Source organism: Apiospora phragmitis (genome assembly GCF_038363925.1).
Source record: "Apiospora phragmitis strain CBS 135458 chromosome Unknown utg000006l:1.0-5683423.0:1.0-5690449.0, whole genome shotgun sequence".
In the NCBI taxonomy this organism is placed as follows: domain Eukaryota; kingdom Fungi; phylum Ascomycota; class Sordariomycetes; order Amphisphaeriales; family Apiosporaceae; genus Apiospora; species Apiospora phragmitis.
The window spans coordinates 4,120,089-4,135,207 of NW_027117404.1; the positions used below are offsets into that span (position 1 = coordinate 4,120,089).

Genomic DNA, 15,119 nt, shown 5'->3' on the forward strand with positions numbered 1-15,119 from the left:
TTGAAGTGAGTCAGCCGTTTGGCACAAGCGCTTTGCGCGGGTGGGTACATCGGCTGGCAGCAGGTAAGTGGAATAATCGATTCATCAATTCAATTCCATGAACAGAAATCGGACACCTTACCTGCACTCCGAATTGCTCATCCTGTTCTGTCACTATTGCCCAGACGAAGCAGAGACTTCACCCCCAAACCATGCTATCCTACTTACACCTACTTACTGCAGCACACTGTCGTGGACCGCTGACAACTTCGCCACGAAAACCATCATGGCTACACCCGCGATTGCCCACTTACGACCGCTACAGAGCGCGTCCCGAAAGCTCGTCTTCGTCCGTCGCATTGCCGATCTTCAGCCCATTAAAGGTAATCGGCACGTCGAGGTCGCCAAGATCGACGGTTGGAGCGTCGTCGTCATGAAGGAGGGAATACCAAGTCGGGCAGCTTGTTGTCTACTTCGAGGTCGACAGCTTCTTGCCCAACACCGAGGAGCGCTTCTGGGAGTACTGTCAGCCCCATAAAGTCTAAGAATACAACGGCCAATGTGGCCATGTCGTCAAGACCTTCATGAAGTACGGCCGCGTCTCCCAGGGCATCGTCTTCTCCCTGTATCTATTCACCGAGATCCAGAAGGTCCAGGAGGAACTGGAGGCTAAGTTCGGCAACCGTGAGATGGCCGTGGATTCTTTGCTTGAACTGGACTTCACGACCACTCTTGGCATCAAAAAATACGACTCGGTGTATTTTGACCCTGCTGGCTCTTATGGTCGACCCCCGCCATTCTTTCCCGCAACCAGGATGCGAGCGCGCTCAGAACGTCACCGGTCTCTTCGACCGTTTTGGTGACACAGTGTCCCAGATCACCGAGAAGCTTGATGGCCTCCCCATGTCCGTCTATCACGTTGGGGTAGGCTCCGAATGGTATCGTGCTCTTCCTCAAGACCACGACAGCAGCAAGGAGCGACCTCAGTATGGCGTTCGCGGCCTTGAGAATGATTATGTTCAGCACGAGAAGTCGGTATTCTGGATAGCGACTAAGCAGCAAAACATCATTGACAAGCTGAAGCGGTTGGGAAAGAATCTTGCTGTCCAGGGCGAGTTATGTGGATCTAGCATCATGAGCAATAGTATGGGATTTGCCGAGGGTCAGCACCGCTTCTACGTCTTCGGCATCTACGACATCGACAGGACGGCCTGGATGAGCGCAGACAAGGCCTTCAGTCTTTGCAGACAACTGAACCTGACTCACGCCCCCGTTGTGGGCCGGATGAGACTGTCAACCTTTGCGCACTCGCTGGATGATCTCTCAGGAAAAAGCGGAAGGGAAAGGTTTATTGAGAAAGAAGCGCGAGGGGCTCGTCTTCCGTTTGCCGAACAACACATGGGGCTTCAAAGTCATTGCCAATAGCTGGTTACTAGAGTATGGTCAACACAAGCTTGACCAATGGTGATTCCCTGCAAATACGACAACCGCATTGATCAATTTTTAATAACGGAAGCCGTAAACGAGGTATGCCGGTCCATCAAACCAGGGTGTAGATTACCTGAGTATCCTGGCAAATGCCGAATACAGATTAGTGACTGGGTGAACAGTCTGCCTGGTGATGATTTGTGAGGTGACTAAACTGAACTCTTACGGCAATTTCTATGTGTTTATGGTAGTCTATGATATCTATAAATACCATGTCAAGTCGGTTAGGGTTGAAAATGCTCAGTATTTGGGCTGGAAAGGAAGCGTGGATAAGAATTTGCCAGGGTTCGCCTTGATCTCCAGTACGTCGAACAGCTCCTTCAGGATGATCATGAAGGACTCCGGCTCCCCCATATGTTTCCTATCTCGGATGAATCTGCTCACGATAAACAGTCAGTGGCCAGTCATGAACGGAATTCCTTATGAAGGGATCCTACCTAGCTCTCTTGGGGCTACCGTGCTGGAGACAGAGGTGGTAATCGTCGATAGGGAAAATCTCGTCCTCGGTACCATTCACTAGCAGCAGCTTTGTGCAGGGCTTGTCGAGCGTCCCGTCGTTGAGCAGAGAGAATTTCTCCATGGCCTCCTTCTTGAACCGGGTGAAGTCTTTGCCGTAGCCATACTTGTAGCAGAGCGTATGCGCAAGGCTATTCTTCCACGTCAGCCTCTCTGTAGAACGAAGCATATGTCATTTGCAGGGGAATGGAGAGTCGGAAGATAAAATAGTAGGGAGGAAAACTTACTCGAAGGGGTATTCCAGATGGTCCGCGTTGTCGAGCCAGACGGGATCGAACATGTAATGGCACCCGCCGCCGAGGGCGACGGCGCACTGCAGCCTGTCGGCGTGCGTGTGCGCCGCGCGGATGCTGTAATAGCCGCCCGTGCTGAACCCCCAGTTGACGACGCGGGCCGGATCGATGGCGGCCTGCTGGGTGACCCAGTCGAACATGCTGCTCCATACGCGGTCGGGGCTCTCCGGGTCCGCCGCGGCGCCCGGATTGTCGCCGGTGCCCGGGATCTCCACGATCAGCGTCGCGCACCCCACCTGTCGCCACCCTTCTTTCCACACCGCCAGCTCCGTCCGGTACCCGTCCAGCCCCGTGAAGATGATGACGAGCGGCACCTTGTTGGTCGCGGACGCGTCCGCGGGAAGGTGGTAGAACGCCGGCAGCGTGGCGCCATCGCCGGGCGCGGCGTGCTGGGTGTGCGGGATACTGACCTCGAACATGGGGAACTCGTGGAGACTAGATGGGGACAGGGGGTTCGTTCACCTGGTCAGTTCTGCTATCATTTCCTGGCAAAGTAAAGGGGGGGAAAGGTGCGTGCCAACCCTAGGCCCTTTCGGGCAGCCTCTTTGCCCATTTCCCAGGCGTAGCGCTGCTTCTCGGATCGCGGGGCCGGGAAGCGCGCGATCCTATAGAGCGCTGAAGCCCGCCTGCCATCGCCCCATTCACTGTCAGCCAGTCATGACACCGCAGTAACCGCAGTCAATCAACCCACAGGTAAAGCTCCGATGCTTTCGGCTTGTCGCCGTCCTTCTCGGCAGAGGTCGCTTCTGCGACGAGCTCCTCCGCCTTCGGGAAGAAGCATTGTGCGTACTCGTCCCAGTCGTAGGGCTCCTTGAGATCTTTCTGTTGTGGCATCTATATTTCAGCAATAGGCTTTGAACAAAGTAGGCAGGCAAGAGGCTGGCAGGACAGACGAACCTTGATGATGTCATCCACAACCGGTTGGAAGTCCTTAGTCGCGCCGAACATGAATGGGTACACGCCCATGTCGCACTGTCAATACGTTGGTTAGACTCAATCATCTCATCAAGCTCCTACATGGGACAGGGGTGATTATACCAGCGGCTTCCATTTTGTCTCCCACAGTGCCTTGAAGTTCTGGTGATGGACCGCCGGCGTGGAGAGCTTGTCGTGGATCCAGAACTTGCCGCCTGGGCCTGCCATTTTCTTCAATTCGGGTTCGGACGGTGATATTGAGCTGATTTGAGTCGACTAGGTAAGGCTATTTGTGCAGCACGATGCAAGTAGCCCTGGTGCGTTTTAGCGAAATCGTACCTGCAGGGTTGGAAATGTTAGACGTAACTTGGTACTCCAGAAGATGTAGAACAAGAGAACGCAACAATGTATCCTTTGAGTTACAGGGTGCAGACATGAAAGCGGAGCGATGTATGCATTCCATGCAGCAGACTTCTGCGACGCGTGTGTCTTGAAATGTCCGGAGGTCTGACCCCCTCTCGGACTTCCCCGTGAGGATGCCGGTGCGAATAGGTAGATGCTTTCGCCGGCGCTGGGAGGGCTCATTAAAGTGCAAAAACAACAACAACAGCAACAAGAACACGAAATTACATGTGATCGGGTATAGATTCATACGGCCAGTGGTGCCTGGGTTTCAGGTATTCAGATTTGACGTGCTGTTTTGGTGCCGAACTTGCTGATACATGGTACCCCGAGCACCTGTTTGGTCCTTAGTGATGGATGATTGATTGTGCTAGACCATCGCATCTTGCGATATCTTAGCCCCCTATTCCAGATTTGCCAGGCTGAATACCTTCCTGCGTTGCAAAAGATCACTCGGATAGGAATTGATGCAAAGTGAATTTGAACCCGGCATCTCGCATTACCGGAACTGTCGGCCCTTCAATCGTGTCCCCCTGGCCCCCGGAGGCGCCATTCTGCTAGTCTGCAACGCTACATGTGTTACCCCAGGAGATCGACGTTTTGCCCCGTTGAGGAGGCGTGGCTTGCTAGGCTAACGGGACGGCCCTTTAGGCTGCATGAAGCCCAACGCCATTTCCTGGGGAGCTGCACTTATTGACTGCTTCAGTTCAGATGATATATTTCGGTAACTTGGCTTAATGCCGAGTTCATTCCAGAAATCTGGGCCGCATAGTATGTGAAGATGGCTTTCTGTAAGTGGTCAGCACCTAATGTCCTGGATTCTGCCACCAGGGATCACTGTATGGGTTCATTTTCACGGATGTCACAACAGGAGAAAATCAATTTCAGATATGGCATTAAGCGTAATTAGTCATTAAGCTACCCAGAGAACAAGTTTTTAAAGCTACCACGTCGATAGTAAAATAGGGTTGAAGAAGAGAAAGTAAGAAAAGACCCAGCCCGCCTAGAAAATGTACGTAGTGTAGGGGAAAGGGGGTTTGTAGTATGGGAAAGGCCATTTGCCCAAGATTCGGGGGAAGGAAAATCCATCACCACATCGTGACCATTGTGTTCTTACATGAAACCCATGTACAGAGCGCCGGCGGCAACGGCGGCCAGAGCCATGGTGCCGACCTGGTTGCCGGCAGCCATGGCAGTCGGGACCTGGGTGGCGGGCGGCGTGGTGCCGGTCTGGCTGCCACCGCCAGCACCGCCGCTGGGGGTAATGACGGGGTAACCGCCACCGCTGCCGCCGGTGGGCGCGGAAGAGGCGGGCGGGCTACCACTGCTAGCACCAGTGGGCATGGACGAGGTAGGGTACCCACCAGCACCACCGGGCATGGACGAGTCGAGGTATCCGCCAGGACCGCCAGTGGGCATGGTCATCGAGCTGGGCATGCTGCTAGCGCCGCCGGGGACAGATGAGCCCGGGTAGCCGCCACCGCTGCCGCCAGTGGGCATGGATGAGCCAGGCATGGATGAGCCGGGGTATCCGCCAGGACCGCCAGTGGGCGTGGTCATCGAGCTAGGCATGCTGCTAGCGCCGCCGGGGACTGAGGAGGCAGGATAAACGCCGCCGGGCATGGACGAGCCAGGCATGGACGAGCTGGGCATGGACGAGCCGGGCATGGACGAGCCGGGCATGGAAGAGGCAGGGTATCCACCGGCACCACCACCGGGCGTGGACGAGCCGCCGGCGCCACCACCTGGAGCCGACGCCGAGGGGGAAGGCATTGGGCCCGTACCGGGGCCCGTGGTAGGGTATCCACCGCTACCGCCACCAGGGGCCGAGCCCGGAGCGGAGGAGACCGGGTAGGAAGGGGGAGGCTGGACGGGGTAGCCGCCCGGCGGGCTGCGCTGGACACAGCCGGAGGCGTTGACGGTGGTAGCGGTCGCGGCGGCGGCGACGATGATGTTCTTGATCTGCATGATGACTGGTTGTTGTCGGAAGATTTGCCGAAGTGACGTTTGTTTGAGAGTGATGGAAGGAGAGTGGCTAGCGAGATATTGGAAGCCGAGTGACGATGGAACGAGTGACTGAAGTCTACTGGAGAGATGAGATCAGATGAGATGTCTTGGATGTTTTTTTTTCTGAGACGAAGATGGGCGAAGGACGGTCGTATTTGAAGATCAAATTTGGCATGCCAAGCCTTCAGACGTCGAGTGCTTGCGTCTCGATGACGAGAGAGCTGGACTTGCAGGAAAATGCTGCAGCGGCGCATGGCAGCAAGAGTGAATGTGGTGGTTTCTGCACAGAATTGCAAGCCCATGATGCGTGGCTGGCAGCAAGGAATCCATTGTTCGTGCAGTTTAGTAGGCTCGAGACCTGCACGTTTCCACAAAGTAATGGCAGTGTTGATAGAGCGGTAGCAGTCTCTGCGCTACACATGGCGGTTGCTGTCGGCTATTCGTTGCGGGCAACGCATAAAGTCCAATGGCGACCACTGGAAAAAGGTTCGCAATCTGCATCAGTGACAGGAAATGACAGAAGCATACCGTGATGCTGATGCTCTGCAGGTGCAGCTTGCGCTTTTGCCTTTCTTGAAAACTGCCCCCTGGCTAGCCCCTGACTAACCATGGAACATCAAAGTGGCAATGCCGTCTAAGCCGTACTCGGCCGCTCGTGAACCGATATACACTAATGGCATCGTGGTCTCTAAGGGCATCCATATGGCCGGAGGCTGTTCTTGTCGACATTGGGTTTGTCTTTAGAAGGCTCGGTATTGCAGAGGACCTCTGACGTGGCCCATACCAACCAAATAGGTTTGGGTGTGCCAGCCATCATACTCCTACTTTGCATCGATGATATCAAACATGGGCAGTTATGAGAGCAGATGTGTTTATGATTGCATCTCCTTCCTCGGCATAGGCGGGTCATCACGACCCGAGGTCAGAAGGTCTACCCATTGCCATCCTAGCTCTAGAATCAGACTAGGCAATCATTGAGCAGTCCTTCATCTTTATGACACGAATTTGAGGATAGTATAAGACAAGGCGATACCTACACATGTGCGACCGGCTTTCAGTTCTCGAAGTTATAGCCGAAACTGCTTGGTGTCTTCCACTTACACTTTGGAATTGCCGCGGTCATGACATCGGATCTTTATCAACACATACGCGAGATCAATTGAAGCAACATAGGGTATACGGATGACATCTCAGCCTATCAGCCAATGACAAAAGATGAATATGATCCGTTCCATTCGATGCCATGTATGTAGCAATAAATCAACGCGGGCGTTGTTGGGATGGGATAGAACATTGCACAAATGAGCATGTTCATGTGGGCAGGCAGTTTGGCGATTGGGTCAGCCGTTGGAGAGAAGGCATGCAGGTACGCAAAAGGAATTGGCTAGCACAGTGTGAAGTGCATTATCGTACGCGAATTTCAGCTACAGAGCGCTTTTAGAGGGTGACGTCAGACTCAGTTCCCTTAGCAGTGAGCTTAGAACCAGTAAAATGGCCAACTGCTAGATGCATTAGTGGGGCCCAACGAAGCCGCGCACTGTGTTTATGCAGGCTATTGTAACCTGCTGGGCGATAAGAATTATGGGAAAGTACAGGGTCCTTATCGAGAGCTGGCCTTTGTTAAGTACCAAGTAGGAGGTCAGCCTTGTGGGATTCAATACCAATCCCGAATGACGCACCAGTTTGAGACATTAAGATCACTTTCTACCGATTGCACGATTGCACGGAGATCCTCGACGACACAGACGCTTTTCTTAGACGAGCAGTTGTCTAAGATGCTACTGCCGACGAAGCCCGATTCATTGCGATAATGCCAGCGGCCATGGAAGTAATCAATGGCCCCGATGTCATACCGCAGTCTATGGCAGCCGCGAACGGCAACCTCCAGAGGGAGAGGGACGGGGAGAGGGAAAGGGAAAGCGAAAGGGAAAGGGAAAGGGAAAGAGAGGAAAGAGCAGGACGTAGCCTGTTACGGGTAAACGAAAAGCAACAGCTTCCGTCGCCGTCCCCAACACCACCTCCGACCGACCCTTTTCCCACTTTCGAGGTCACGGCTTCTACCCCGGTAACGTCACAAAATCCGAGACCTGACCCACGAGCCAACGGCCACGAGAATAGCCACAAGATGGAGGAGCAACCATATGGGTCAGATGGGACCGGCCCGTCGAACGAGTCTGTGGCCAATACCGATGCCGACAACGCCGGTGTGGACGACCGCGCGGCGGTACCCCCAACAAGCCAGAAGATGCCGGCTCGTCCGGAAGTCAAGCCTAGGACGCCATCAGTCAGCAGAAAAGAAGGCACCATTGACAGGATTCGCAAACTGTCGGCATCGCAAATGCAAGCCTTGGCAGCTTCGCCTGACTCTTTGCCAGTCGCTGTGGTTCCTGAGGACCAGCAGCCGGTCACTGCAGCACCCCTTAGTATCCCACGAAAACCAAATGGGGGTGAATATCCTATGTCGGCTGGTGCTGTTGAGACAGCAGCTCGGCCCTCAATGGCTGAGCAGCTTCAAGATGGCATCCAATTCGCTATGAACGGGCAGAAAAAGAGTAAGACTCCAAACTCGACCCCTACCACCAGGACTCAGCCTGAGCCTTTGCGACCTCATGCGCTTTCGGAGGCAATTGGAATAGCCCCCCAGATGGCATCCGAGTTCAGACGACCAGCCGTAGGCTCAAGAACTCTTTCGACCCCTCCCATCAATCGCATGGCTCCTACGGGCCCCATCACCACTAAATCCAGTGGTCTCCGTCGCAATTCGTTTAACCCTTCACCTCGCCCGGCTCCTCTAAATCTCGGCGTATCCAGTAACCACGGCTCTATGCCTCAGCGCAGGGTGTCCACGAAGCAGAAAACGGAGCCTTCAGATGTCGATCGTGGGCATAGCATTGACCCGGTGCCGTCGGCCCCAATTCAAGGATCTGTACCTCTTCCTCCCATGTCTCTACACACCCACTTGCAACTTGAGCTCGCTGGAGTTCGACCTAGTCCATTATACATTTATCGTCATCAGTCTGAGGATATACCGTACGAGTCTAGTGCGCTCAAGTTTGAGCGGCTGCTGAATGCCTTGCTCTTGCCTCCATACCTTGAATCCGCTCTGACGTTCGGCGCTCTGGCGTGCCTGGATGCCTTTCTGTACACATTTACCTTGCTTCCTCTTAGGTTTGTCATTGCCATCGGCGTCCTTCTTAAGTGGTGGGCCTACATGGTCTGGAAAGAGGTCAAGTGGGTGGTGGGCTATGTCTACCAGGGCATCTGGCGTCTTTGGAGGCGGGGCCGCCGGGGTCGAAGTCCGTCCCGAAGCTCTCGCAATGGCGGTGACAGCCGGACCGCCAGTGAAGCAGAGAGGAGTCGAAGCCGCGTACGGGATAATATTCAGGCCATGGATGCCAAGGTCAATTCGATGTCGGACCCAGCGCGCTTGAACGGAAACGGTGGATTACACCCGCCAAAGCATGCTCTCCCAAAGAACACGCCGACGGGCATGCGACATCGTAGGACGAAGTCCATGCCGTCGAACCTCACCTCCTTCCACAAGGCCGATCTTCTTCAGGGCGCAGTCATCGTTTGCAGTTCACTTGCGTTGATGAATGTTGATGCTAGTCGTATGTACCACTTCATCCGAGCCCAGTCAGCCATGAAGCTCTACGTCATCTTCAACCTTCTCGAGGTTGGTGACCGTCTACTCTCAGCAATAGGACAGGACATTCTCGAGTGCCTCTTCAGTTCTGAGACATTATCGAGGAATAGCTCTGGCCGGTCCAAGATCCTCTTGCCATTCGGCATGTTCTTGTTGACACTGGTATACAATGTGATACATGCTGTCTGCTTGTTCTACCAAGTCATCACTCTTAACGTTGCTGTCAACTCTTACTCCAACGCCTTACTCTCGCTCCTCATGTCTAACCAGTTCGTCGAAATCAAAGGTAGCGTCTTCAAGCGCATCGAGAAGGAAAACCTCTTTCAGCTTACCTGCGCCGATGTTGTGGAAAGGTTCCAACTATGGATCATCTTGATTATTATTGGTCTACGCAACATCGTGGAGGTAGGAGGTTTATCTGTTCCTGGAGCAGGTAGCGAGGCGGATGGGATGGGTTCTGGGCCAGGCCTTGTGCACACAGCGTCTAACTTGCCAGCCAGCTTTACCCTACTCCCCTCGTGGATGTTCTCGGGCGAAGTTCTCTCGCCATTTCTGGTTGTGATTGGTAGCGAGATGCTGGTCGACTGGATCAAGCATGCGTACATCAACAAGTTCAATAATGTCAAGCCCACCATCTACCGACGAATGCTTGATATATTGTGCAAAGACTACTACACCAATGTAAGTTGCGGCAGCATTCCATGTAATTGACTGCTCGACAAGATTTACTGACAACAGATGTTGTAGGCTTTTGGCGCTCCGGCACTGACTCGAAGAATCGGACTTCCGCTACTCCCTTTATCGTGCCTCTTCATTCGGGCATCTGTGCAGATTTACCATATGTTCCTGTCGACACACTTACCACCGCCAATTCCAACGTCGACGGCGTCGACCGACCTCTCGGTGGAATCGTCGGCTCCATCGTCCCCCGCTATGATGGCCGCGCTTGAGCACCTTGACTCCGTAATCCGCAATGCACTAGGGCGTGTCGTTTATGGGCATCCTACTCCTCTCCCCAGGAGCGACCATTCTGGGTCTTCACCTCGGACGACGCCATCGCCCTGCTTACCATGGCTACTTTCTTCTTCCTTGCCTGGGTAATCCTGTTGGTCGTCAAGCTGATCCTAGGCATGGCTCTCCTCCGATATTCGCGAGACCGCTATGCCGCGACGCGGATGAAGGAGCAGAGCATCGTATCGAGGCAGGAGAAACGCGAGAGCTTCTACCAGCCAGGCAAGCGCGTTGGCGGCTTGGGCGCCGTCGAGATCGGCGAGGAGCGCCGGCGCATGATCTATGCCGACGATCCCGAGGGTCTGAAGCGCATGGAGGCGCGCGACCGTAAGGGCGCCGAAGCGGCCAAGAAGATGGAGATGGGCGACGATGGGCTGGAGAAGGTCACGCGCTACGAGATGATTGCGAAAAAGGATATGGTAGCATATCTTAGGTAAGCAAGCGGTTGTCGTCGCGTTTCGTCTTTTTACTGTATTGCTTGCTTGTTTTTTTCTCAGCGACAGGGAATCGAAACCCATTACTTGTTCAAGGGCATTTACAGGCGTTAGGCATAGCGAAGCATATGCATGTCACTTATAGCATCGTATCATTCAAGAACGGATATTCTTCCGATTGATTACTTTGATCGTTAAGGGTGTCTTGCAGTCGAAGCAATTGATTCTCTTCGCCATACTCAAGCTTGACGGAAAACCTCCCGGCCAGAAATGACGAGGATAATGTTGGCGAATCAGTCATGGCTCTCGTCACAGGCGTGACATGACAATTACGGAACGCAACATCCAGCAGCATGGTGGGCGTTCATTCTGCCCCATCCTTGCGTCCATAACGTGTTGAGGCCCAAATTGCTTTCTTACATTAATTGCATGTACCTACTTTACCTAACCTTGCCCGAGATCCGTGTCTGCATGCTGTACCTCCTTGCCCGAGCACCGACGATCCAACCCACCTGGCAAGACTTCAAGTTACGTAACCCATCGGCTGTGATATGTTGGCATTGCTCAATGTGAGGGACGAACCTGCTTCATTTGGTATCTCTGATCCGCCCCTACATACATGTTGTTTATTCATGCGGGCTCCCTCAATTAGACTTCCCGCGAGCCTTAGACGGAAGAGGCAGGTAAACAGTGATCAGCTTAGCCAAGTTTTCGTCCTCCGCCCTTTTTCTCCGCCAGTCTCCAAGCTCGTTCCCAAACCTGGCGGCATTGAACACGTCGGCAAACTCAAAATACCCTGCTTATCTGCAGTAAACGATCGACCATCGTCTTCCTGCGGATGTTCGTTCCTTCAAGTTGTGTTGGCCTGGCTGTGCCGTCTGCCTGCTCAACGTGCTTTGCATGGTTATGTATTACGGATGCCACTTTCCCAATTGCCTACTTCTTATCTATCTGCTATCTCGCTTCTTCTCCAAGAGAAATCAGCGACGATTGGCGGCACTCGCGGTGTTGGCGGCATTGAAGCCAAGAAGGATTGGGGTCAATACGCCTGTAGGGGTACCTTATCGGAATCAGAACCGTGTCTCCCTCTCCTAGACTGCCACCCCGCGCTACCTTACGCAGACCTATGTCAAGACTCGCCCACAATCCTTCCCCAGATCCGATTCCTCCGTCCTGTCAGATTCAAAAGGCGGAGAGAATGAGAGGGTGAGCTAACCAAGCCCCCGTAGGCCTTGAACCCAGCATTTGCTACAGCATTCTCTTAGCTCAATGAAGAGAAAGCTCAAGTGGTTAGCAGGATGGCATTAGGTCAGTTTACTACCATCGGGACTCGGATTGGGCATGAGCAGACAAGGTGAAGCAATCGCCAAATAGATGGTGGGACTCTAATAAGCAACACTATTGTGCAGCGTGAAGCGGCTCAAAATATACATACATACAGAGGCAATTACCCCAGCCCAACCCTGGCTCTGATCTCCGCGAAGCCGCCTGTGTGCGAAACCGCCGAGTTGGGGTTGCAGCTTGGCAACCCAAGCACTTTCCCGAAGAGCAACCAATGCCCGTGAATCAATGCCCACGTGGTACATGCCGTTGCTATTCACGGGTGGTGTGGAGGAATTCTCGGAATGCTAGAGCCAAAGTAAGAATGAGGCTATCGGCATATTTCCTCTTCTTGGTATGATGAGCGCGACTGCATTGGAACTCGCAGATGGTTTCGGAGCAGGTGGTATCGTCGCCAAGCCCATTGCATCTACGCTGTGTTGGACTTGGGCAGTGTATTTATTGTCTTTACAGTGGAAGCGAACACGGCCAAACGTCAGCTACGCCTGACTCACGCCAGAACATAGAAGCGACCAAAAGGGCCACCAAGATGACGGCAGAAGCAATGGAGAAAGGGCACGCTCCCGTTCCCGCATGGCCCTTGTAAGGCGGCTAAGCTAAAGTACCTACCCGTTTGAGGCATCAGCTCGCCCGGTAGTGTGCCTGACTGGATAGCCTGCATGAGCCCACGGAGCCGGAGGGTGGGTGCGGATTGTGCCACGATCTCCGTCTTTGCAGGCCGACCGACCTCTCGGCAGCGCTTCGCAGCATCGCCGAAGCAATGCCATGCAAATGCATACTGGCGTAAATAGGAGAAACGCGATGAGTGAAGATGGGAAGGAGCATGGATATAAATGCCCTATTGTCCCCTGCCAACAACACTGAACTCGAAGCTTTCTGGTCACCAGCCAGCCCTCTGCACCTGTCTCACGTTCACTCCAACTCCAACTCCCCATTGACTTATCCATTCGTTCGAATAGTTCACCCTCCAGCTTAGACGTTCAGAATCACACGACTCTAGATCCCAGTAGCCCACCATCTGTCACCATGAAGTTCACCCTCTCGCTCATGGCCGCGGCCCTTGCGGCTTCCGTGTCTGCCAGCCCGATTAACAACTCCATCGTCATCGACATCGACGAGCAGGACCTTGCGAAGATCCAGGCCTACGAAGCCGAGATCCGTGCGACCGTCGGCACCACTTCCAATGAGTTCCTCGACGGCGGGTGCCGCGACGTCGTCCTCGTCTTCGCGCGAGGCACTGGCCAGTCTGGCAACATGGTAAGATCCACGCGCTCTGCCTCTCCTCTATATTGTGCCCGGAAGTATGAAAATTGATGGGATGAATCAATAGGGGAGAGATGCCTGGGCCTGCCCTGGCCAACGCCCTGAAGTCGGCGCTGGGCGATGCACGCGTCGCGGCACAGGGCGTGGCGTACTCGGCCTCGCTCCTGGGCAACCTGAACAGCGGCGGTGCGCCGGCGTCCGAGGCGCAGTCGATGGCGACCCTGATCGGGCAAGTCGCGTCCAAGTGCCCGTCCGCCTCCATCGTCATCGCCGGCTACTCGCAGGGTGCCGCCATGGTGCACCGCGCCGCCGAGAAGCTCACCACAGCAGCACGGGCACGCGTCGCGGCCGCCGTCACGTTCGGCGACACCCAGAAGGCGCAGGACAATGGTCGTGTTCCCACCATCGATGCGGGCCGCACCCGCATCTTCTGCAACAGCGGCGACCGCGTCTGCGAGGGCACGCTCATCATCACCGGGGCGCACAGCGATTATACCAGCAGCGTGGCGCCCGCCGTCAGCTTCATCATGTCCAAGGTCTAATAAGACACAACGCCATTGGGAAGGCAAGCGGGAATTGAGCGCGGGAGGATGGAAAACGATTCTTTTCGAAAAAGGTCGGTGCCAGGTGGTACGATGTGGGGGGAGCACATTAGCTACCTACTACATACTCTAAGATTCCTTTCCCAAGAGAGTGGTCGGGTACTGCAGAGTGATGTGACCTACGATCCACTATTACTTCCTGCGCCGTTCCGGCGGCTTGGATTTCGAGTTCTGCCCTTGTTTCTTGCTGCCCTAAGAAACTAACCTCACCGCTGGATCGGATGTGGAAATAGACACCGCAATCTGGGGAAGTGGGCTGGAACCCGTTGCGCAGGCGCTGTAATTGGATGAAGGGACGCCGGTTCCGTCGGGAACGGGGCTTCTGGTCGATGTATCGGACGGTGAGCTTATGTCAAGACCAGAGTGTTCGCGTCGCAGCCAGTCGTCGATAAGTTCTACAGAAACCGCCGGCGGATAGGGCCAGAACGGACAGGGGAGGAATTGGGGGGGGGGTACCTTGCAGGCTGGGTGGGGGTCAAAAAGCCTGCAAGAATAAGCCCCTGTCATCCTTCTATCCCACCGCGAACTTCTGCGCCTACCACTTTCGCATTCCGTCTTTCTTGATGGATGAGAAGGATCAAATCAAGTAGTCATAACTCAAAGGCTTCATCAATGCGCACCAGGGGTTGTTTTGCCGCGCTCCCATCATCCTCATTGTCTGGTGGAATACCGCTGCCTAAGCCCACCTTTCTCTTTAGGTGGGTAATATAACAGTTCTGCATATATGTAGCCGCGCTCGGCGAGATCCGCCGGAAGCCAGCTAGGCTAGGCTGTCAAGCTATCAGCCCTAAGACACGCTGTGGGTTTCGTCTTCTTCTCTTCTTCGCCGATAGCACCGACCGCAGAATGGGATGGGATGGGATCGACGATGCTAGCACATGCACATATTACACAGCCGGGTCGTCGCTGTAAAAGGCCAAGTCCCTATCTACCTCCTGCCTCTTGAGGGAGCAAGAGCTCCGTAGAGAGGGCCGATGCGGAGGGTGTGGCATGGTATTATATACCTTCAGCCCCGTCAAGTTACTGGTTTACCGATGGAACTGTCTCTCTTATGCCGCAGCATGATACGTCATGGTACGCGTGTGTCCGCTTCTCTCTCCTATGAATCGGGAGCGACATGCCAACCGACAAATGGTTGTGCCTACCCGCCGTCTTTCTTTTTCTCGTATGTCCGTCTGCACCCTCGGAGGTAGGTTCGGAGAAGTCAGCCTCAGCCAACCCC

The 15,119-nt window shown here is 54.4% G+C and overlaps 5 protein-coding genes across 5 annotated transcripts; 4 read left to right on the forward strand and 1 right to left on the reverse strand.

Annotated features, from left to right (window-relative positions):
* Nucleotides 1-265: 265 nt before the first annotated feature.
* On the forward strand, nt 266-1,447 carry PG994_006501 (DRB0094 family RNA ligase; the record flags this gene model as incomplete). The annotated part of the gene is made up of 4 exons (XM_066857910.1): nt 266-431; nt 526-762; nt 794-1,254; nt 1,307-1,447. 4 exons carry the CDS (start codon nt 266-268, stop codon nt 1,445-1,447), a joined length of 1,005 nt encoding a protein of 334 aa, XP_066717179.1.
* Nucleotides 1,448-1,707: 260 nt separating this feature from the next.
* Nucleotides 1,708-3,419, reverse strand: PG994_006502 (uncharacterized protein; the record flags this gene model as incomplete). Its single annotated transcript, XM_066857911.1, has 7 exons — nt 1,708-1,843; nt 1,905-2,114; nt 2,211-2,711; nt 2,798-2,920; nt 2,968-3,110; nt 3,174-3,248; nt 3,315-3,419. 7 exons carry the CDS (start codon nt 3,417-3,419, stop codon nt 1,708-1,710), a joined length of 1,293 nt encoding a protein of 430 aa, XP_066717180.1.
* Nucleotides 3,420-5,214: 1,795 nt separating this feature from the next.
* On the forward strand, nt 5,215-5,448 carry PG994_006503 (uncharacterized protein; the record flags this gene model as incomplete). Its single annotated transcript, XM_066857912.1, has 1 exon — nt 5,215-5,448. One exon carries the CDS (start codon nt 5,215-5,217, stop codon nt 5,446-5,448), a length of 234 nt encoding a protein of 77 aa, XP_066717181.1.
* A 1,962-nt stretch (nt 5,449-7,410) lies between these two features.
* PG994_006504 (uncharacterized protein) lies at nt 7,411-11,017 on the forward strand (the record flags this gene model as incomplete). The annotated part of the gene is made up of 4 exons (XM_066857913.1): nt 7,411-9,927; nt 9,994-10,209; nt 10,266-10,690; nt 10,960-11,017. 4 exons carry the CDS (start codon nt 7,411-7,413, stop codon nt 11,015-11,017), a joined length of 3,216 nt encoding a protein of 1,071 aa, XP_066717182.1.
* A 2,041-nt stretch (nt 11,018-13,058) lies between these two features.
* Nucleotides 13,059-13,837, forward strand: PG994_006505 (cutinase; the record flags this gene model as incomplete). Its single annotated transcript, XM_066857914.1, has 2 exons — nt 13,059-13,289; nt 13,370-13,837. The coding sequence occupies 2 exons, from the start codon at nt 13,059-13,061 to the stop codon at nt 13,835-13,837; spliced, it is 699 nt and encodes a 232-aa protein (XP_066717183.1).
* Between the last annotated feature and the right edge of the window lie 1,282 nt (nt 13,838-15,119).